Below are 23,005 nucleotides of genomic sequence, written 5' to 3'. Positions count from 1 at the left end.
TTTTGGATCTGAGCTCTCAGCCTGTAGTGATGAATGTTTCCGACATGTTTTAGCCTGAAATGTTCCCTTTTTCCACTCTGGTTTCTGAAGCAGCCTCAAGAAAAATGTCTTTTTTAGTTTGGGAGCTTCCCATGAAAACCAAAAACATGAGCCGTCCTATAGTACATTTCTTATCAGGCTTTATCATATGCATCATATAAGTAGTGGACAATGATCACATGAGCTCTTTTGGTGTATCAAATGTAATTTAAGCTCTGGCTAATCAAAACGTCTTGCTACTAATAGAAATCTAATGGCTGTCTTTAATAATTATTACCCAGTCTGTTGTTGAGTAATCATTTTATACGCTGAGTGTAGATCTATCTGCACACTTGGATAGGATTGGAGCATCACTAGATAATATGAACAACAGACATGATGCATTACGATTATACAAATTGTAACTGTGCTTATTTAATCCGTTGTGAATGATGCTGGATGTCCAGATGGGGCTGGCATGTTAGGTTGAGCTCACAATTACATATCACTGGTTGTGTACTCATTTGAACTAAATGGGATTTTTTTCATTTATGTATTGGAGTTGTGATTTGAGTGAAGTTGGATCAGTGAGCTATCGATACTGCTGTAATGGCCCCTTTTGCTTTTGGTAACAGCTGAAACTACTGTTATCTGGTAGTACTACTCCAGGTTTAGGCCAAATCATCACCAAAGTAAACTGCTACTGCTAAATAACTCATTAATTAGCTTTCAGGGCACAATACATATCATTTTAGTTTAAAGTATTACAAAAATCAACTAATAATATCATCAGAATGTGAAGAGATAACAGTGGTGACTTTATGTCAAAGACATCCATGTGCTGTGTCCAACAAGAGCTAACGGCTAATGTCAGATCTTCACCGCAACTAATGACAACAGAAACAATTCAGATACAGTAGCTGCAGCTCCTATCAACTTCAATCTGATGGTTTGGATTAAGAGCAGTGCGCCCTGAACCAGTCACTGCCAACAGCAGGCAGTGCAGACAGGGGGAGAGACCCAGAATAAGAGCTAAGCTAACCCAGCCTGGACCAGGCTGCTTGCCCAAAGAAGGTGAAGTGCAAGAAATGGGCCAACCAACGGCCTCGTCAGAGCCTCGGACCAGGCTACTGTTCTCCCCTCCTCTTACTGGAGTCCTGAGCTCTGTGTACGTCAGTGATTGGTGCTCTAATACAGTTAAAGCTGATGGACAGTATTGACCATGTCATGTTTCTATCATCTTATTATTATCTTGTTTTCAAGACCATAAAATCATCTCCACCCTGTTGTTTACATTCCCTGAAACACAAGTTCAAAAATGCTCTGCAGAGTGATTTCCTGTGTGCACACATGATTGTTTATATGTATATAATAATAGTATGTATGGTTATTTTGGCTTTGTTGAATACTCAGTTCTGATTGGTCAATTACACCATTATTCTGTGGTCTGACATTTCTGTATAACAGAACGTTGCTATGGGTGTAGTTCTGATAGCGGAAGCAATAAAATCATTTTTAAATCAATATTTTATGTCAAATCATTGATGTCTTTAGTACGAAGCCGTGTAATAGAAGGCATCATGTACAGTAAGCAGCAGCCATTACTGCTAAACGAACCCCTTCAGGGTGATTCAAGGGTGGGAGGAGGGGGTGAATGGCTGCCCCCTGTTTATGTACACAAGTGGCCAGATCTTACAAATTGCACCTTTTAAATAAAATGATATCAGGTATTGTCTTTAGTTTGATGGTTGTGTAACTGCAAGACAGTTGCACAAACATGGCTTCTGTTTGGGTTAGGTGGGGGACAGGTTCTGTTTAGGAACTTATGCCAGGCGACTTATTCACCGCCAGGAAGAACATTTGATCAAACATGTCCAAAGAAAATGCCAGACCATTCAGAAACATTGTCTCTGTGGCTGGTAACTCATACCATAACTCAAGTACCAAGGAACTGTGCCGTTCATGACATTCTGTTTCATTACTGGCTCTCAAACCTGGCAACAAACCAACAGGTGGAGAAATGTTGCCTCTGCAGTGTGGAATGTGAAGACCTTTAGTTTGGTCTTCTTCTGGTCTCTGGATCTATTAACACAACATAGTGTGTCACTGCCCTCCCAAAGCCAATGCAAAGGACCATTAGAACCGCTAGTGGTGTTATATCAACACACTAATGCCAGATACACAGAACACATCACTTTTATTAGTGCTGATCTGTTTGTCTTCATGTTGTAAATGATCAGTCCGATAATTATTCTTACCTTTTTTAATCTTCTCTTTACATCCAATGAGCTTAGAAAACGTATTGAATCATCACGGTTCCATCCCAGTTAAAGATGAATGATTTGTCTTCAGTAGGTCAAAGTGTCAAATGTTTATTCATCTTAGAACATTGTTGAATATGAGGACAGATCCTCCCAGTTTCAGTGCACTGCCAGTCACATGTTTAACCCTTCGGAGTCTAGGACTGCTACACGGCGTCAAAGTCACATGTCGCACGTTTGAAAACGTAAAGCTGTGACACAAGCACGCAGGTGCTCCATTCAAAGACTGTTGGAAAGCGGACACTTCAAACTTTTTACAATTTTGTCGATCGGCCTATTAAGACTAAATTTATGAAGAGCCGAAGTCGCGCACTACAGCTCTTCTACGAGTTAGAAGATGCTGAATCTGGGGAAGAAGGTTCTGATTCTGAGGAAGACTCCTTTCAGAGGATGAAGAGGATGCTGCGCGTGAAGACGAACGAGAGGAGGTGTCCGCGCAGACCCCCGCTCCTCCAAACATCCAACTAGTTCCTGCTGGGATTTTGTGTTTCTTTTGCACTTTTACACACAGTGTGTCCATATATTATGTCAGAATAAATAAATACTTGTAGAATCACATAGGTGAGGTTGTGCTGAAAAGAAAGACACAAAGAAAGACAAGCTAAGCAGTTTTAATGGGAAACACAAAGGTAAAATGAAAAGTAGTTTTACCCCAGACTCTGAAGGGTTAAGCCCTGCAGCGTGCGTTCAGGTGACTACATGATCTCATCTCGTAAAAGGCATTATGGAGCAGTAAAAAGGCCTCCAGCAGTAATGCAAAAAAGAAGAAATGGGAAAGAGGGAGGAAGATCAAGGCAGACAAAGAAGGAAGAGAGTAGACGGGTGAGGGCAGGGCTTTGGGTGTGAGTGTGTGTGTGTGTGCATCACAGAGAAGCCTGACAGTTGTCTTCCACTCACTTGAACTCAGGCTTGAGATGAAGAAAGACCCTCAAGACCTCAGCTTCCACTGTATTGTCACTCCATCTCTCCCCCTCCTCTCCATCTACCTCCCCTCTAGTTCGGCAGACCTCCACCCTCCTCCCCATTAGTTCCTCATCATGCTGCGACTCTACAGCTTTTTCTTCTGTCTCCTAGAATCTATCTATCGCCGCGGGGCCAGAAGATGGAGGAAACTCTACCGAGTCAACGGACACCTCTTCCAGGCCAAGCGCTTTAACAGGGTGAGTGTCTTGAAACCACACTAACACACACTAACAAACATGCAGGAAGTTTTGAAAATGATGTTCGACCGTTGTTTTAATGTAAAGTAAAAAAAAAAACATATACTTTTTTAGGAAACTTTGACTAATAAAGCACTTATAACCATCACTTTTCCTTTTTATCTGTAGTATCTGAGTATCTGTGTGTGGACTGTACACTAAATTATATATGACAGGTAATCAGGTGGTCTGTGCTCCAGCTAAGCTATCTGTCTATCGATACATAATTCATGGTGTCCTAGTTATGGCATGTTTAGTAGTTGTCTCATTTCAGCTCTCAGCTCCATTCTACACATAAACACACACACACATAAACACACACAAATGTGAAAGCTCATGTGGGCTCTCATCATATCCCTGGCAAGATGTTTAAGAGCCGCTCGTATGAACCAGGACTTCAGCGTTTGAAGGCTTCTTATTCTGTAATGCACAATGGTCACTCTGGAAGGAAGAAGTATCATCAGTCATTAAGTACCTAATGTGTTTTCTCTGAAGAGGAGGAGAGAAGATCAGGCTCTACTACGGGAATACAGTAGAGCGTTTCCCTTGGTCGTGTGGCGTCTCCCTTTGTAAAGCGTGTTTGCTTTAACCAGATCATATCATATACACAAGTCAGATTCCTTCATTTACTGGAATCATGCAGGTGTCCTGAGATAAAAACCTTTTTTTTTCAGCTTTCACATTAACAGCCAGATAAAGAAAAGGCAGTTCAGTTAGGGTTAAGACATGAAGGTAGCTTCAGAGTCATTGCGTTTTAAAAGAGAGGACAGATGAACCATACAGGGGGTAAGATGTAAAGACAACATGGCTTTCATCTTCACTAACCTCCATTTACCTGGTTAGTGACAGGTAATAAGCTCACTCTGAGTGTACATGTTGTTATTTGTTATTGTTGGTGGTGGTAGTAGTAGTAGTAGTAGTGGTAGTAGTAGTATTGGTATTATATAGTACAGTGCCTTACTATGATTGTCCATGTTGTTATATATTTTTATTAGTAGTATTATTAGTAGTGGTATTATTATTATTATTATTATTATTATTATAAGACTCTGGACTCACCTGGTGCAGTAATTTACCTCTGTGTAATAATTTGTAATAATAATTTTTAATACATCTTTTTTTTTAATTCATACTTTTATATATTTTTATATTTTACTTTGTGTTTGAAGTTTATTCTTATTCTTTTGGAGCTGTGTGTAACAAAAAGCAATGTCCCCCTGGGGATTATTAAAGTAATTCTGATTAACAGGACTTTCACCACCGTCTCACCACTAACACATACATGTGTATGTATATATATGTACATTATTAACTGGACATATCGTATTTTCTTCATTATCTGTTATGACGGAGCTACAACTTTCACTTTGTTGTATAACCCTGTGTTGTATAATGACAATTAAGTATCCTTGTATCCTTGTACTAAAACATCTCTAAGGATGGATCATCTCCCATGGGTGCTATAGTCTTAATATGTGGGCACAAAGTGGATAAATTCAGTGTAATCTGCATCCTGCTGACTCAGCTCTGATATCTGCTCCTTGATGTGGTCATTACAGCTGGTGCACTGTGGATCCTGGTTCATTTGATAAAAGACTCACAGGTATCCAGTTAGTGCTTGTAGCTAAAGCAGTAATGATAATGGCTGGGCTCAGATGTCCTGACTCTACTCTCACCGATCATTTTCAACCCTGTCTCCTACAAAATATGAACATGCATTTGCTTTTCCAAATACTGAATATTTTGGAGGAAACGTAATGGGATGGTTTGGTGCACAGTACTTAGTTCCACGCTTATTTGATTTGAGTGAGGTGTTCAGATGAATATCAATCTCATGTCTGTGTGTGAAGTGCAGAGCTGGAGTCAGCTGGAGTCATGGTTAGCTTAGCTTAGCACGGCGCTGTGTTAATGCAGCCCATCTATCCAGCTGTCGAGCCCAGCGGTTCCAAACCTGATAACTTCAATGTGACGGCACGACTTCAGGAAGCTCCACACAGTCACGGCACCCAGAAATAGTTCTAGTGCATAATTCGCCCTGTACCCATATCAAATCATTTGCAGCCGTGGCTCAGAGGTAGAGTAGGTTGTCCCTCAGTCGGCTCCTGAAGCAGCTTCAGTGTGTGAATGTGTGTGAAAGAATAGTGAATGAGGATGTGACCAGAAAGGTTCTATACAAATACAGAGCGTTTACCCATAAACCGTCCCTGCTTTTACATTTTACAGTTGATATCGGACTAAACATCCAAGTTCCACTGTGGTGGTTATTGAGCTTCAGAGGTGTTGATACATGTACTCTTCAGTACACCTTCAGTTTTAATGCTAAGCTAAGGTAACCATGAACAGACTCCAGCTTTGTCCTCTGTCCTCTTCTCATCTCACTCTTGGAAACAAAGATAATGAGCATTTTTCCCCCAAAATGTCCAATTATTTCTTTAAAGGAATGATGGTGGTTTTATTTAAATATTGACAAGAATAAGAATAAGACCGACTTTATTTATCCCGGAGGATAAATAAGTGCCAGAGTGCAGTACAGAGGTCGTCACAACAATACAAAATATTAAAATATAAAATTGAACAGAAACTTAGACACAATAAAATACAATTAAATTAAATAGTCTGTCCCTTTTTAAAACAAAAAGTACAGATCAAGACATTGTGTCCTGTGCCACCATCTTTTGCTAACCTGAACCGAGCTGACGGGTCTCAAATCACAGGAAATGAAAAGAACTGTGTTGACAGTGAACGTTTAGCAGATTTGTTCAGTAGGAACAAACTCACAGCTTAGCAGTGTTTGTGTTGTTAACCAGTGGGTTTCACACTGGGGTTTCTCTGACTGTTGTTGCTATGTCAGCCTCCAGGCTTCTGGTTGGTTCTCTACGTTGTCCTCAGCATATAAATAAGCCAAGGAGAAGTAGGTCACATTTCTCCTCCCTCCCTCCATCTCTCTCCTCCCTCCTCTCCATCCCGCTCCATCTCCCTGATGACGCTGTGGAGGGAGCTGCGCTGTGGATCCCTCCCAGTAGACATAATGGGGTCTCTTTAGTTCCTGCCTGTGACGTGATGAAGCAGAAGTCAGTCGTCCCCTGTGGCTGTTGGCCTCCACAAGTCCTCCATTAGGATGGACGGATGGACAGATAGATTATCCAAACAAAGGCCAAGCTGATTTAAGCAGGCTTCTGTGAGGGAATACATTTGTCCAGTGACTGAAGTGGACACTCAGTCAAAATAAACAAGAGAAAAAGATTAAAGAGTCATTAGAATAATAAGTTAGGAGCACTGTGTACCCTCGGCTGAGGTATGCGTAGTCTGTTTTTGCCCACCCTGTCATGTGATATGGGTTTTCTCATTAGTGGTGAAGCCTGTCTACCCTGCTGCCTTTATGCATCAATCGACTGTACTTCCACTGTTCATGTTTCTCTTAGGGCTGAAAGTTTTCTTGTTGCTTTAAATGGTTCCTGGAAGTGGTTAGATATCATTTCTTTTCTGTGGGCACTTGGATTTCTTTCAACCAAAGTGCAGTTTGAATATTCATTCCATTATATTGTAACACGTCTTGAAATGACTGACTGGTGACCAGCAGGGTGTACTCCACCTCTCACCCACTGTCAGCAGGCAGTCACTCCTGCTCCGGCTGGATCTTAAACCTCAGCATGCCTAGTGGGAACAAAGGGCTGTAAGTTCATCACACATTCAGCCGTCTGAGCGAAAAGGTTTCAGTGGTGACCCAACAGTGTACGGCTTTTTAAAAGAGCTTGTTGAACGTATTATTTTCAGTCAGAAGCTGCGCAGGTGTAGTTGTAATATCATTATTAGTGTCCAATATTTACAAGTTATCATTAACATGATGGGTAGTGGAATAATTAACAAAAGAAACTAAAAGTATTTACATTAATGAGAAGTGAAAGCTAGTCTGTGTTTGAGTAGAATAAGTCCTCTAAGAGCTCTCCAGAGGAACCCTGGACCCCCAGTTTGGGAACCATTCTCCTAAACAACTCAAAAACACATACAAAGTGGATAATATTAGGGATGTCACAAGAATCAGTACGTAGATATCACAGGTACTTAGCTACCAAAGCAATACTAGCATTTAGATTACTGCGTTTTTAGTCAGTAGTGAGTGTTTGTGTAAATGCTTTTATAATGAAACACATCAAGTTTCTGTTCAATTGTTAATACTTTTGAAGTGTTAGTGTCCAGCCCCAAGTGGGGGCAGCACTACAGTAGCTCCATCTTGCGCCGGTGATTAGAAAAGCACCACAGTTTGTCTCTTTGCTTCTCTACTGTTTAGTGTGAGCTTTGTCACAGTGCTCACATCAGCATGCCAACATTAGCATTTAGCGCAAAGCACTACTTTAACCAATACAGTTCAACAGAGCTGTTATCATGGATGTTTTACAAGGCCTCTGCTGTTCTTATAGATCTGTGATTTAAAAAAAAAACACCCAAAAAGAAGCTGGGAAAAGCGTTGGGACAGGGACGTCTTCTAAGGAATAAAAGACTTCATTTCTAATAGTCCCTGGTGTGTTGTAGCCTGTCCAAAGCCTGGCCCAGTGACAGCCATTCTCAACAGTTCTCTTTTCCTCACACTGCTGATCAATCACAGGTTGTGTGTGCTGTGTAGGAAACCAAGCAAAAGCTTGTGATTAATTCATAAATGTACGCCTTAATCTCTATGTGGAGTCAGATTGGACAGACTGAAAGAAGCCTTTGAAGTCCTAGCGAGCATTTCCATGGCAACAGAGCGCTGACTGGGACTCTTTGTTCTTTACACTGTCAGCATACTTACCCTGTGAATGAATGGTGTCGATACACCGAAGCACACACTCTGCATCAGAAGTGTTTAGTCTCCAGTGAGACATTCTAGTGACAGATTTACTGATGTCCAGGGACACTGTGCGACAAACCTAACATCGTTTGGTACTAATATAGCAAGGGACAGGCTAAAAAATAACCACACAGAAGAAACAATCACAGAACAAACAGTCTGGAGACCATGCTATGGAAGAGAGAGTGAACAGTAGAGAGGGAGGAGAGGGAGGAGAGGGAGGAGAGCCCTAATCCAGACTTAACTAGTAAGTGCACTCAGTAGAGTGCAGATCTCCTCCAGGTGATCTCTGCTGCACCTGACCATAACCTAGCCTAAACTTAACCATAACCTAGCCTAAACCTAACCATAACCTAGCCTAAACTTAACCATAACCTAGCCTAAACCTAACCATAACCTAGCCTAAACTTAACCATAACCTAGCCTAAACTTAACCATAACCTAACCATAACCTAGCCTAAACTTAACCATAACCTAGCCTAAACCTAACCATAATCCAACCATAACCTAGCCTAAACTTAATCATAACCTAACCATAACCTAACCATAACCTAGCCTAAACTTAACCATAACCTAGCCTAAACTTAACCATAACCTAACCATAACCTAGCCTAAACTTAACCATAACCTAGCCTAAACCTAACCATAATCCAACCATAACCTAGCCTAAACTTAATCATAACCTAACCATAACCTAACCATAACCTAGCCTAAACTTAACCATAACCTAGCCTAAACTTAATCATAACCTAACCATAACCTAGCCATAACCTAACCATAACCTAGCCTAAACCTAACCATAATCCAACCATAACCCAAGTACTGTAAATTTAAAATAACTGTTAAAGTAAATTTGCTGCTTTAATCTGTTTTATTACAAGCTTTGTGACATGTGTAACTGCAGACTGTACCCGTCTGTTAAATACCTGGTCTTAAGATAAGTTGGTCATAACTTTGCCAACCCAATAGTTATGCCAGTTGCTCCATCTATGCTTAAGCCTCAGACTGAGTGTAAATCTTACGCCTAGTCGGGAGCAGGTGTAAAGTCAAAATCTAAGCCGTTTCTGTTGTAGCAACACAGCTTAACAATGGCTTGTGTCATGCATAGACTTTACAGTGAGCTGGCATTTAGACAGGAAAGAGTGAATGGGGACAGAAGCAGCTCATTAGAGATGTACAGTGATGAGGAGCTGGTTGGGAGGTTGAGCTGTCACCAGACTCGTAGTTTGTGTCGGACCGTGTCGTCACCTGCCTGTCAGGCCATCTGCACAGTTGTGCGTTGTGCTCACCTCTCCGCTGAAGCTTCCTCCACAGCTAAATAAAGTTACACTCTCTCAAGTGAAAGAGACGGTTACAAATACAGAAAACCAAAAAGGCTAAAGGGTTAAAGTCCAGTGATCTGTACTGATCAGCACCACGGAGAGCATCATGGGCCAAAGGAACGAAGGGAGGACAGATCACTGCACAAAGCAGAGCTGACCAAGATATGTGCGTGGCTTAGTTCACTTTCTTCTTTTAAATTGCATCATGTTAATGTTTGTCATATGATTAGCTGGACAGCAGAGGATAGTTAACACTGTATCCTAGACACTGTATCCTTAGCTTAAATTTGGTTGGTGCAACTGACCTAAAGTCCATCCTAAAGATTTGTCTTGTCGGCCCCGTCGGGAGACGGAACAGCAGGCCTCTGGTGTGGTGAGAACAACCTGCAGCTGAACGAGCTCAACACTGTGGAGATGGCAGCACAAGAAGTTCTAGACACTGAGATCTGTCATACAGTGTCAGACACAGTCTCTGCTCAGTAATCCTGTAACACCAAGCATCCGCTGCATCTGTTTATTCTAAATTATGTTTTGTAATAAGTAATAGATAATAAACACTTTTTTAGCTTTTCATCATTGTTCAATACAAAATCGTAGTACTCTACATATACTCTGTACATTCATGTCCAGTCATGTCCACCTACCTCATGGAGGTAACCTGTACATAATCATATCATATTTATTCCTACATCTTTGCACTATTGTCTTCTTGTGTTCAATACATGTACAGCAGGTAAAATAAGTATTGAACACGTCACCATTTTTCTCAGTAAATATTTTTCTAAAGGTGCTATTGACATGAAACCAGATGTTGGTAACAACACATGCAGTCCACACATGCAAAGAAATCAAACCACAGATGTCCATAAATGAAGTTATGTGTAATAATGTGAAATGACACAGGGAAGAAGTATTGAACACTCTTACTGAAATGTGTTTAATACTTTGTACAAAAGCCTTTGTTGGTAATGACAGCTTCAAGACGCTTCCTGTTGCTCAGGTGTGTCATTCTTCCACACCAACAGTCTTCACATCTTCAAGGTTCTTCTATGAACTTTAGTTCCTTCCATAGATTTTCAATTGGATTGGCTGGGCCATTCTAGCACCTTTCTTTTCTTTCTATGAAACCATTTGAGAGTTTCCTGGGCTGTGTTTGGGATCCATTCATCCTTCCTTCAGTTATATGAAGTGTGCCAGTACTGTATGCTGAAAGACAGCCCACACCATGATGTTCCCTCCTCCAAACTCCACCGTTGGTTTGGTGTTTTTGGGGTGTTGTGCAGTGCCATTTAAACAAACATGGTGTGTATTATGGCATCCAAACAGTTCAGTTTTGGTCTTGTGTGACACCTTGGTAATGAGACACCTTTTTATAGGCCATCAGTTGGGACTGAACCAGCTGATATTAATTTGCAGTGACAAGGGGCAGGATTGCTTTCTAATTACTGATGGACTTCAGCTGCTGTCTTGGCTTTCCGTGCCTTTTTGCACCTCCCTTTCTTCATGTGTTCAATACTTTTTCCCTACGTCTTCACATTATTACACATAACACTGTGGACTGCATGGGTTGTTACCAACATCTGGTGAAAATGTCAATAGCACCTTTAGAATCATATTTATGGAGAAAAATGGTGTTCAATACTTATTTTCCCCGCTGTATTTATATGTGTACATAGCAGTGAAATGTCAACACTAAAGTTAATACTCATGTTTACTTTGTGTGCTTGTGTTGTTGTACAGCCAATGATGGTATTAGTCCGTTTTTCAAAAGGTACAGTCAGTAATATACTGCATACAGGATAATAATACCAAACTGCAGAACAGACCAGAGAGAGAGATCACCATGTCCTGTCCGTCCTACAAGAATTGAATAGGATGTGGGCTGAGGATTTGTACTAACTTTGGATACCTGGCCGTAACTGACAATGAAGAGAAGGGGACAAGAGAGTCAAACCGAATGTGATAAATCTGATGTTTGACCCCATCTGGAAAGGGCTCCCTTGTCCTTGTACGTCCATCACATTCTGCCACTGTATAATGCAACCTGTTAATTTACGCTTGATGAAACATCAGTAGTGGTTGTTTTGGTCAGTGTGTGAGTTAAAGACTAACCTGTCCGTGTGTCCTGTCCTGTGTCTGTGTTTCAGAAAGCCTACTGTGGCCACTGTAGCGAAAGGATATGGGGGCTGGGCAGGCAGGGCTACAAGTGTATCAACTGCAAACTGCTGGTCCATAAGCGCTGTCACAGACTCATCCCTCAGACCTGCAGAAGGCTTATGGTGAGTGTTTCATCACGTCCCCAGCAGCTAACAGCGCAGTATGAAGATCACACTCCCTCACCAGGAAACGTTCGCACATCTTACAAACTAAAACAGTACATGATTTGCAGCAGTTACTTTATGCTTAACTTTAGATAACTCTTCATTCTAAGTTTAAAGCTGAGAAAATGAGCAGTCAGACAAGTTGAAAAGAAGTTTAGCCAGACTGGCTATCACTTTAAAGTGGTAGAGGGTAAAATCCAAAGGCTGAACATCCAAAATGCTGGTAAACTACAGAAGTACTTAATAATAATAATTGGTTTTCTCTTCCAAGTGTGTTTGACTGATCTCAGGGTCTGTTGATTGAATGACTGCTCATGTTTCTTAACCCTTCTCTTTTCTTTTACACAATGTCACTGTGTGTAAGTTAGTAAGAGAACAGCTATCATAAGCCCGAAGTACTTTTGGCAGACTGCATGCTGGGATTGCAGAGACATTACCCCATCTCCATCGATTTAGCATTAGACTCCTAAAACATCGTCAGAGTCACAACAGACACGTTTTTCTTTAAGTATAACAATGGATGCAGCAGAAGCAGAGTCTTATTTATCGCACACATCCTTCTCCCTTGTCAAAGCCTAGTGCTGACGTTACCCACAATGCCACTTGCCTGCCAACACTTGACACAGTGATTCGGGTGTGTTATGCTAGTTGTGGCTCTTGCCTGCCTGGGGGGGACTCCAGCCCCCCAATTTTTGTCATTGTAAAACCTGTCGTCTTCAGCCCCGTCCAGCGCTGACTACAGTAGGCCTCCCCAACACCTGGAAAAACACTCCTCTGAGGTGTAATTCACCATTATACACTCCAGCCTGCTTTTCAAGCTGGTGAACGCTGCTGGTACTGGTGTCCTCACCTGGGCGTCCTATCTAGTATCCATACCCTTTGTTCCATACTTTGTGTTCTCTGTGCCGTTCACTGTCCTTTCAGGTTGAGTCTGAATGCTTTTCTTTCGTTTCTTTTTGGACAGAATAATAGTTAGTGCTTCAAAATAACACATACAGCTCAACACAACTAATATTACAGGTGGTTTCTCCAAGTTCAACACAATCTGCCACTTTTAATGACGACTGCAGTCTCCAAATTATTCAACCTCTTCTTGACCAGCTTGTCATGACCTGCTGCAAACATGATGCATATCCAGACACCAGGTTCTGACAGTGTTCCTGAGGAATCTGAGTCCATTCCTCATGGCCAGCAGCCTGCAGCTCTCTAATGTGCAACCTCCTTCTTCAAATCCCACCAGAGATTTTCTGTGGGATTCAAGTCAGGTGACAGTGACTCTAGTATCTTTTTCTGAAGCCTTGGTGGACTTTGAGGAACGCTTGGGATCATTGTCCTGTTGGAAGGTCCGATGACGCCCAAGCTTCAGCTTCCTCACAGACGGAATGACGTTCTCTCCTTGGATTTCCTGATACTGATTGAATCCATGTTGACCTCCAAACGCTGCAGGTTTCCAGAGCCAGAAGAAGCAAAGCAGCTCCAGAGCCTCACTGAGCCACCGCCATGCTCCACTGTAGGCAGGCTGTTCTTCTCAGGGTCTGCCTCCTTCCTCCTCCTCCTCCTCCTCCTTGTGTTGAATTTGGAGAAACCACCTGTAATATTATTAAATATATACTAATCTGTCCGTGTATGTGTCATTATGTCTCTGTGTCACTAGTCTACGTTTGACCGCCAAGTTAATCAAACAGAAAGATCCACAATTCAGCCCCTGATGACCGAAATCAAGAAAATCAATGTAACACTGTCCCATCAGCAGGGGGAACCCCTCCTGCTGATAACAGCTTCAACCCCATGTCCTCAGTGACTTTGAAGCATGATAAGATGAAATAGTTTCTGGTGAAACCCCCCCACACTGTCATAGAGGAGCATCACATGTCAGCACCTCTCTTTAGTCTTTGAAGACATGTTTATGTGTGTAAAACCATGAGTGGATATTTCTGGTCTGGTGTCTGGTGACATATCGGTGATCTTTGTTCAGGATCCAGCCATGCCATCACAGGAGCCCCCTTCAGATGCCAAGAGAGAAGAGGTTGACCTTCCGCCAGATGACACAGAGGACACCGATGGAAGTAGGTCACTGAATCCTTTTTCTTCTCTTCTCTTATTGGGCCCAGCTTTTTGTAATGTCCAAGATGTATCATTTCCCAGCTCAATACTTGCTTCACATCGTCAGATTGGAACATCACTCAGCTCAGTGGACAGTGAGTGAGGTGATGATGACTGAATTCTGAGGAGAGCTGATAATAAGCTAAGGCAGCTGTAAGTGCAGGGTCACAGTGTGTAAGTGCCATGTCTGTGTTAGTTAAAGGGCAGCTCTGGATCCAGAACTGTATGCATACTAACTGTAAATGTTATTGTAAGGGGACATGAACCAGAACATGAAAGGATGTTCTGCTTTATACTGTCCCCATTAGTGGGTTTGAGCTTTGCTTTGGTGTGTAACATCCATTTATAGCACTTAAACATGTGATTCAGACAATTTGTATGTAGACAAGCACCTGCAACACAAGTGACACTTGTGTTGTTCACACACTTGCCTGCATACTTTCTGTGTACCTGTAGGATTAAAAAGAGGACCCCCCCTCCCATCGACACGGCTCATCTGAAGGGCTTTGCACTAACAAATAAATCCACTAGGGGCAGATCTGAGCTGCCAACATCAGAATATGTTTATTGAGAATGTCGGACTTTAGATTGCATAAACATAAGTAGACGTCTGGAGGCGGGTGACTATGGCTGTGTCCCACATCCACACTCCCTACTGATCCTAAGCAGGGTTTGAGTATGCAGTGTGCTCACCCTGGAAAAATACTCCAAACCAAGTGAGTGCTGTTGATTAACACTTTTCTCCCACAATACAATGCAAATGAAGATGCTGGAGATGCTTAACCACGAGCCACAAAAGGGATTTTTTATTTTTTTAACTCAAATTCAACAATTTATACATCAATATTCACAATTCTTCAATTTTCCTTTTTTTTTTTTTGTTTACAGCTGTATCTATACGTGTACAAGGATAGGCACAGTAATAAAATAAATTAACCCAACAAGACAGATATAACTTAACTCTATCATAGTGAAGAAAAAAAATAAGAATAAAATAATAAATATATATATATATATATAAAAAGAGGTGTATAGAAGTCCAGATAAATAATAATAAAAAAAAAAAAGGAGGCAAGAGTCAGGGAGAGAATTCACAAAAGGGATTTAACAGCTTTAGGAAAACCTCAGTAAAACATGACATTTTTGGAAAAACATTTTGCCGTCAAGTTTAACAATCAGTGGCATTCTGAAGCCGTAGTTTGACTGAATGAATAGTGTCTTGTATTACCTGTTAGCATGACACAGTTCAATTGATTTCTTGTGTACCAACTGCAAGAACTATGTAATGTAAAGCTTATGAAGAGCATCATACGTATCTCAGCTCTTTCACTCCAGAAAATGAACAGTTTCAGGTCATTTTGCTGTGAGGGTCGGCTAATTTAGGCTTAAAATGAGCTTAAAAGGCGTAAAATAAGAGTAGTTATTCTTTAGTGAAACTGCCAAAGTGGACAGAATGAAGACTGACCTAATACTAAGGCTCCCTTACTCTGTACTGTACGATATATGTACAGTACAGTGTGTACATGGGTGCATGGCCACCGCACCGGGAGCCCTCAGGGGCTGCTGGTGTCACTGCAGGTCTCATCAGACAGATGAATGAATTTGTTCAAAGGATTCACTTCAGACCCTTGTGGCTTCACCTCCCATTCAGTATCATCGATTACGTAACTAAGTCAAGTGTTACCTAACCGCTTCACTGCTCATCCCTTAGAACAGTCTTACATCCTATTAAAATGAGACTGTGAAGGGAGTTAGGGGTCTGTTTGGGGGTCCTGGGATGGATGAGATGCTCTGGGACCCATTCTGGGTTGACCTAGTTTTCCTGTGGCCATCTGGACGTGATTGTGTGTCCTCTGCCTCCCCCTACTGGCCAGAAAGGAACAACACGTTCAATCTGAAGTAGCAGAGTCCCTCCTGTCACATTATAACTGTCTGTGTCTGTGTTTTTTCAGTAGCTTTTTTACCACACAACTGTACAGTGGACAAAACAGAAGATGCAGATACAGAGGTGAGAACCACTGCAGAACTGGCTCTGTCATTCATTTCATAGATAAGAGTGTCATACTGAGTTAGCAGTTCCATATTTGTTGGTCTTAGAGGGTTAGACTTCTGTGTAAAATAGTCGTCCTTTCTTTTGACTTCCTGTTACGTATTCATCATGTTTTGTTAAAAATAATTCGGTAAGCATTAATCCTCCACTGTAAACCGTACACATTTATTTAGAATTGATCAATACACCTGTGCCGTTCCTGCCTTTACCCCTGTAGGGCATCAAAGCAGTAGTGGACGGCATCGATGGCATCAAGCTGTCCCCGGGCCTGGCTCTCGGGCTTGGTGACTTTGACCTGATCCGAGTGATTGGGCGCGGCAGCTACGCCAAGGTGCTGCTGGTGCGGCTAAAGAAGAACGAGCAGGCGTACGCCATGAAGGTGGTGAAGAAGGAGCTGGTCCACGATGACGAGGTGAGACACTAACTACACCGGGATGTCAAGTATGAGACAGTTGCAGGAAGGGCAGGTGCATAGCTGTGCTGATGCTGTACAAGACAGACTGGTGAGACCCGACAGCGTGCTGATGGACACACTGGTCACTCTCTGTTAACCCTTCGGAGTCTAGGACCGCCACACGGCGTCAAAGTCACATGTCGCACGTTTGAAAACGTAAAGCTGTGACACAAGCACGCAGGTGCTCAATTCAAAGACTGTTGGAAAGCGGACACTTCAAACTTTTTACAAGTGTTTGAATTTTGTCGATCGGCCTATTAAGACTAAAGTTATGAAGAGCCGAAGTGGCGCACTACAGCTCTTCTACGAGTTAGAAGAAGCTGAATCTGGGGAAGAACGTTCTGATTCTGAGGAAGACTCCTTTCAGGGGATGAAGAGGATGCTGCACGTGAAGACGAACGAGAGGAGGTGTCCACGCAGACCCCCGCTCCTCCAAAGATCCAACTAGTTCCTACTCAGATTTTGTGTTTCTTTTGCACTTTTACATACAGTGTGTCCATATATTATGTCAAAATAAATAAATACTTGTAGAATCACATAGGTGAGGTTGTGCTGAAAAGAAAGACACAAAGAAAGACAAGCTAAGCAGTTTGAATGGGAAACACAAAGGTAAAATGAAAAGTAGTTTTACCCCAGACTCTGAAGGGTTAATGTGTGTGGACCACTATCCTTCATTTGATGTGGACTACAGAGACACTTGCTGCAGGGGCTCTGTGTGAGACGTTGACAGAGTTGTCCATGAAGTTGTCTATACCATCAACAACTTAATGCTGCTGTCGGCACCCAACAGCTTGAGGCTCATGACATAATCTTTGACATCTGATTAACAACACTAATGTCGTACAACAGGTAAAGCAGCTTTGTACTGTATGAAGGCTTTTCATATGCATGCGTACGCTGTTGACGGCTGATCAGCTCAAAGAACAGAGTTCACATTTAGCCTAGTATTTGAAAGATGATGGAGACTTGTTTGGGGTGTTGGTGCTGCTCTGGACTGATTTACCTCCTAGGTTCTCTGCTTTCACCAGTTTTTAGGTACACATGGAATCAAAATGTAGTCTGAAGTGTAGGAATCTGAGTGTTGATGATGGTGAAATCTGGCAACATACTGACATGTAATGTTTGAAGATCATTGTAGTTTATCAACACTGAAGTTTTATTTTAGTAAATTCTGTTTTGCCATCATTTCTCTCAGTTGTGATAACGTTGTACTCACCAAAGTAATTGCTCAGATCTGGAAATTCAGCGACATCAGCACAACAAAGAGCAGTCAGACAGGCTGTAAACAGACCGACAGTTTGTCTCCAGGTGATCTTAACGCCTTCACATGGAGGTGATGTTGGTCATTTTCCCAAACAAGTCTCACTAAGCTGCTGTGGGTTTGTGTACACCCTGTGTCATGAAATAGATTGTGGGACAAGGCGGTGTTACTGGAGACTGATATTACTGGATTGTTGTAGATAAATGGTGATATCACCTATTGATTTCCATGAAAACCCACATGTAGGTGAAGTCAGCCTGTGTCCCAGCTTCAACATGCGTCACTGCTCCAGAAAACCAGCAGTTGAGTCACATCCTCTTCCTGGAGTGGCTCGACTACTCTTTACCGCCTCCAGTTGGAGCTGCAGACATTAGATGACACAATGCTGTGAGACCAGCCAAAGTGTGTTCTCCTGAAGGGTGGATGTTCTGGCCCAGGATACATGAAAGGGAATGTGTTTCATGGATGAGGAGAGCAATTTTAAGTACATGATGTTGAACTCAGAGGACTGCTGGTTTTGGATTCCAGGATTCCATAATTGTTTTGACCTCACAGGCCGAGTGTGAATCTTTCCCTGGTTAGATGATCAGTGTGAAAAGCAGCAGGGCTCTGGGGCCGAGTGAGAACCACAGGAGTGTGTAACAGGTCTAAGAGCAGAAGTCAGTGAGCAAAGGAGGGACAGAAGGAGGATGAGGAGTATAAAAGTTGGTCAGGGAGGGTGGAGTGAAATATGTGTGGAGAAATGGAAAGCAGGAGTGAGTAAAAGGGAATGAAGAGGACTGAGTCAGGGCTCCTGAAAGGAATGAGGGAAAAAGGGAAATGGACAAAGGGGAGGGAGACGAAGTGGGGGTGGAGATGACACAAAAGTGGCAGCGAGCTTATGAAATGGAAAAAGGGCTTAGGGGGGGAGTGAGTGGGTGACTCACAGCAGAAGATGAAATCCGGGTATTGCATCTTCTTTTTTTTTCTAGATGAGCATGACGTGAAATTCATTTCAAAAAGGTAAAGTCTGCATAACAGTGTAGGAAACATGCAGACAAACATACCGTTCACATGCATTCTTTATTGCAATAGTGAATGGAGCTGGCAGACCATGCTGTGAGTTCTTTACTGGTTTAACATGCGTATCCAGTCTGGGTGCTAAACACTGAGCTGCACTCAGGACTGTTGGTTGCTGAGAAATAGTTTGAGCAAGTTACTCCTCCTGAAAAAAGCACAAAATGTCGTGTCATGTTTCACATTTCTGTTCAAAACCGAATGTGATCTTTGGCATTTTAATCGTCGGTGCTCCATTGAAACGCAGTCTTTACCAAGTCATCTCTAAAGGCTGCTGCACCTCAGTCAGAGCAGAGCACACTGATTTACTGATGTAGCTGCAGACGTGTCTCTTCATGCACTGTACCGTTAAAAGGCATGAAAAGAAAAGAATCAGTGAGAGAGATTATTTCAGAGTGCTGCACCCTGTTTACTTTGCAGTTTGGGGTACACACGCCCAGTAGATGGCGCTACTGCTCAGCATATAACTCCTTCAAACCGCTGAGCTTGTGTAGCCAGACTGAGGATCCCTGTCTGTACAACATAAAGCATGTCACAGGGCTCAGGCCTCCACGTCCCTCACCAGCTCATAACCTTTTCTTCTTTTCCACACAAAAACACCTTAAGATCTTCCTTTAAATCATCATTTTCTCCGACAGCTGAAGAACAAAACTAAACTGATCCATAAAGAAACACAACCTTTCCCTAATAAGGAGGATTTAAGGAAGTCAGCGAGTCTACGTAATGTTTTGATTGGACATCCTATTTTCATTTATTCATGGCTCTGTTCATGCTCTTTCATTAAATAATTCATCTCCTTAGCAGTCTGATGCCTGACATCAAAGGGAGCGTGTAGGAGCTCTGCTCAGACAGACTACAAACTACAACAGAGCTGAAGTGACCAAAATGAAAAGAAGTGTGATGGAATATTCTGCATAATTATAAATTAGTAATAATTAGCTCACCAGAGGGAATTTGGTATCATTTGCCCAATATGGAGTCTCTATTGTGATTAACTATATGTTGTTGGAGCACGGCATGGAGAGCTTTAAACACAGACACATTAACGACACTTTAAATCAGCATAAAGCATCCTCACCTCGGGCTAAACACTCAGAGCTCTCTGTAACTGAAGTTTAAGCACTTCAAACCGCAGCTGACTGACAACAGCGACACACTCCGCTGCTCCAGAGGACCGATTAGTGAATGAAGATACTGTAGGTTTCTACTTGTCTGAAGGGTTCTTGCTCTACTGACAATGGTTGAATAAATACATTCAGCCTAATGCTGAACCACTCAAGAGCAGTTTGGAGTAATGAGCATTTCCATTTTCAGCTACTTCCTACTTTACATTATTGCAACGTTACTACATTTATTTGTAGCTGTAGTTAATAGTTACCTTCTTGTGCACGTAGAATACAATGGATTGTTTTACAGTATTTAAAAGCTGAACCTTAAAATGTTAGGAGCTCTCTCCCTCTGTTCTATCCAGCACTGTCAGATTTACACGCAGCAAAGTGATTTAGGAACGAGCAGCAATAGTAATCCAATAATATGATAGGATAGTAATAGGGTAGGTTTGTTCTTTTTTATTTTTACATTTCTTAAAGGAAAAGCTTTGAGTGATTCCAACCAAACCACCACAAAATCAAGTTCTCTAAGGTGTGACCACACCTGAAAGTCTTAAAGTTCAACTGTTAACTGTCAAAAAGTGAAACGTTTGTACTGTAAAGTCAGGAGTAATAGTTATGAGTAATGTCTAACAGTCAGGGTTGGACAGCACAGTGCCTTCTGATGGCGTCACAGATTGAAATGTCACCTCTGATAGTGGATTAGATTACTCATAGATGTGGCTGTCCCGCTGTTTTTGTCCAATCATTTGGATGGTCAGATGCCTCGACTGTGGATTCGGATCTCAGGGACGTCTTCTTCAAAGTTGTCCTTGTAAAAGCACTGTGTGGATGGTCATTCATTGAGTCAGTGACTAACTTGTGGATGCTTTTAAAGACCGGTTTGGTGTTCCTGCCGTGGTTATCTGTTTGGCACACCGTCCAAGGTCCACCTTCTACACTGGAACAGTCAGAGGAACAAAGCAGTAATCCAGAGTGTGAGACTGAGTCGGGGTGTATCTCCATCTGTCTGTTTAACCACAGACAAGCTCTATTGATCAGACAAATTGATTGTTAATACATTATCTTTCCTTCAAGCTATCTCTGCCTCTGTCTGTCTCCCCTCATCTCTCCAGGATATTGACTGGGTGCAGACAGAAAAGCATGTGTTTGAGCAGGCCTCCACCAATCCATTCTTAGTAGGCCTCCACTCCTGTTTCCAGACTGAAAGCCGGTAAGAGCGTGATCGGGCTGACACTTCACTATCACTATCAGGGCTCATGCTGGTTTTAATGCCAACACATTCAGTTGCAGCTAACAGTACCTGACAGTACTTCTCACCAATAAGGAGTCGGTCTGCCCATGAAAATAAATCTATCTTAGTAACAAGTATCGTCGCTGTAGTAAAAGCCAGATGTCTTGTCCCTGATTTCCATTGTTGTCCTAAAACAAACACACTTTGGTCTCATGCAGGTATTTTATGATAATAATAAGAACAGCTGACAGTCACTAGACCTGCGTCTACGAAAATGTTTGACAGGAAGGGAAAATCCACTCCTGTGCTTTTTCACAAGTTCACAATTGTAGTTCCAAATACGTAGATACAAGTTCAACAAGATCAACATTATGTGGGTCAAAATGTGGCTTTTATATAAATGAATCAATATTATGCTACAATATGTGAATGTTTTGAAGAGTTCCCCTTTTCTGTCTTTCTTAACTTCATTTCTTTGAATTATTTGGATCTCCTGTTTGCTCTCTGGGTTGATATATTCTCAGTTTTTACCTGCATGAGAAAACACAGGTGCACTATATTTAATGTCTATATACGTTTTCAGAATTTGCTCAGATGAAGGTCTAGAAACCAACAGCTTGGCTTCATTATTAAATACTTGCACTGGAAGTGTGCACAGCCTTCCTTTCTCCCTATAATATGGTTTTGGCCATCTTGCACCTTAGTGGTGAGTCTTGAGTCAAAAGTAGGTCCAGAAATTATTAAAATGCATAAATGAGCCACAGTGAACAATAAAGACACAGTGGACAGAGCAAGTACAGTTTTTCCCTCTCAGCACGTCTAACAAGCAGAACAACGTGAACATTAAACCATGAACCCGACCATTTTCACTGAATTTTCAATGTCACTGCAGCTCTGCAGCACAAAGGTATAAACTCTATAAACTGAGTTGGCAGGTGAATTCATTTGTTCTGAATTAAAAACACCACCAGCCTTTTGGCTGCAGGGACTTTAGGAGTCAACAGGTAAGTAATTTCTGGGGAGAAATGAATTTAAAGATACAGAAAATGTCTTCTCAAGAAATAGATTAGTTTAAATCACTCAAGCAGACATAAGGCATGTAATCTTTTATATCTGATATACTTAGAACATTTCATACAGACACATTTTATACATCTCATCTTATTTCTTACAACTCTCTTGTCTTAACGTTTTAAACTGAACAATGCCAGAGGTTTACTGAAAGATTTCCTTATCATGCTCTGGTTTCCAGGTTATTTTTGGTGATTGAATATGTGAACGGTGGGGACTTGATGTTTCATATGCAACGACAACGGAAGCTCCCAGAGGAACATGCCAGGTAAACATCCAGATGTTCCAACATCTGTTTAAGAACGGGATTTAAAAACGTCCCCCAGCATTTCAAGTTGGTCTCTAAATGTGTTACTTCCTACACTTTTGTCAGGATCATAACTCATATCAGAGACGCTACATGCAGCATTTTAAAAATATATGAAGTGAAGCTACTTTTTCTGTGGAATCATCATCAGGACCAAGTACTGCAGTGAGGCCTCCAGGAGTAGGCTGCGTGATCGCAGGAGGACATAGAAGTGGGTGAATTTCTGATTGGATTTTGGTTAAGTTGAGATGGTACAGTCAGCTAGCTACACAGGAAACACGTCTATGCAATTGCCAGCTATTTTGGGATGGACTGATTGAACCTCCTCCAGATGGCTTCCTTTGTATTTTACAT

General features: G+C 41.8%; 1 protein-coding gene across 2 annotated transcripts in view; it reads left to right on the top strand.

Annotated features, from left to right (window-relative positions):
• Window positions 1-23,005, top strand: part of prkcz (protein kinase C, zeta) — a 93,773-nt gene that overhangs the window by 43,120 nt on the left and 27,648 nt on the right. The window contains exons 4-10 of one of the 2 annotated variants that reach the window (XM_070839538.1): window positions 3,414-3,499; window positions 11,833-11,964; window positions 13,982-14,072; window positions 16,065-16,117; window positions 16,377-16,571; window positions 21,155-21,252; window positions 22,526-22,612. In XM_070839538.1, coding sequence (XP_070695639.1) covers window positions 3,414-3,499; window positions 11,833-11,964; window positions 13,982-14,072; window positions 16,065-16,117; window positions 16,377-16,571; window positions 21,155-21,252; window positions 22,526-22,612 — 742 coding nt within the window. Of the gene's footprint in view, window positions 1-3,413; window positions 3,500-11,832; window positions 11,965-13,981; window positions 14,073-16,061; window positions 16,118-16,376; window positions 16,572-21,154; window positions 21,253-22,525; window positions 22,613-23,005 lie in introns of both variants that reach the window. The other variant, XM_070839537.1, reaches the window with a different exon arrangement.

Source organism: Pempheris klunzingeri, chromosome 11, assembly GCF_042242105.1.
Source record: "Pempheris klunzingeri isolate RE-2024b chromosome 11, fPemKlu1.hap1, whole genome shotgun sequence".
NCBI lineage: Eukaryota > Metazoa > Chordata > Actinopteri > Acropomatiformes > Pempheridae > Pempheris > Pempheris klunzingeri.
This window is presented reverse-complemented; position numbering and strand designations above follow the sequence as displayed.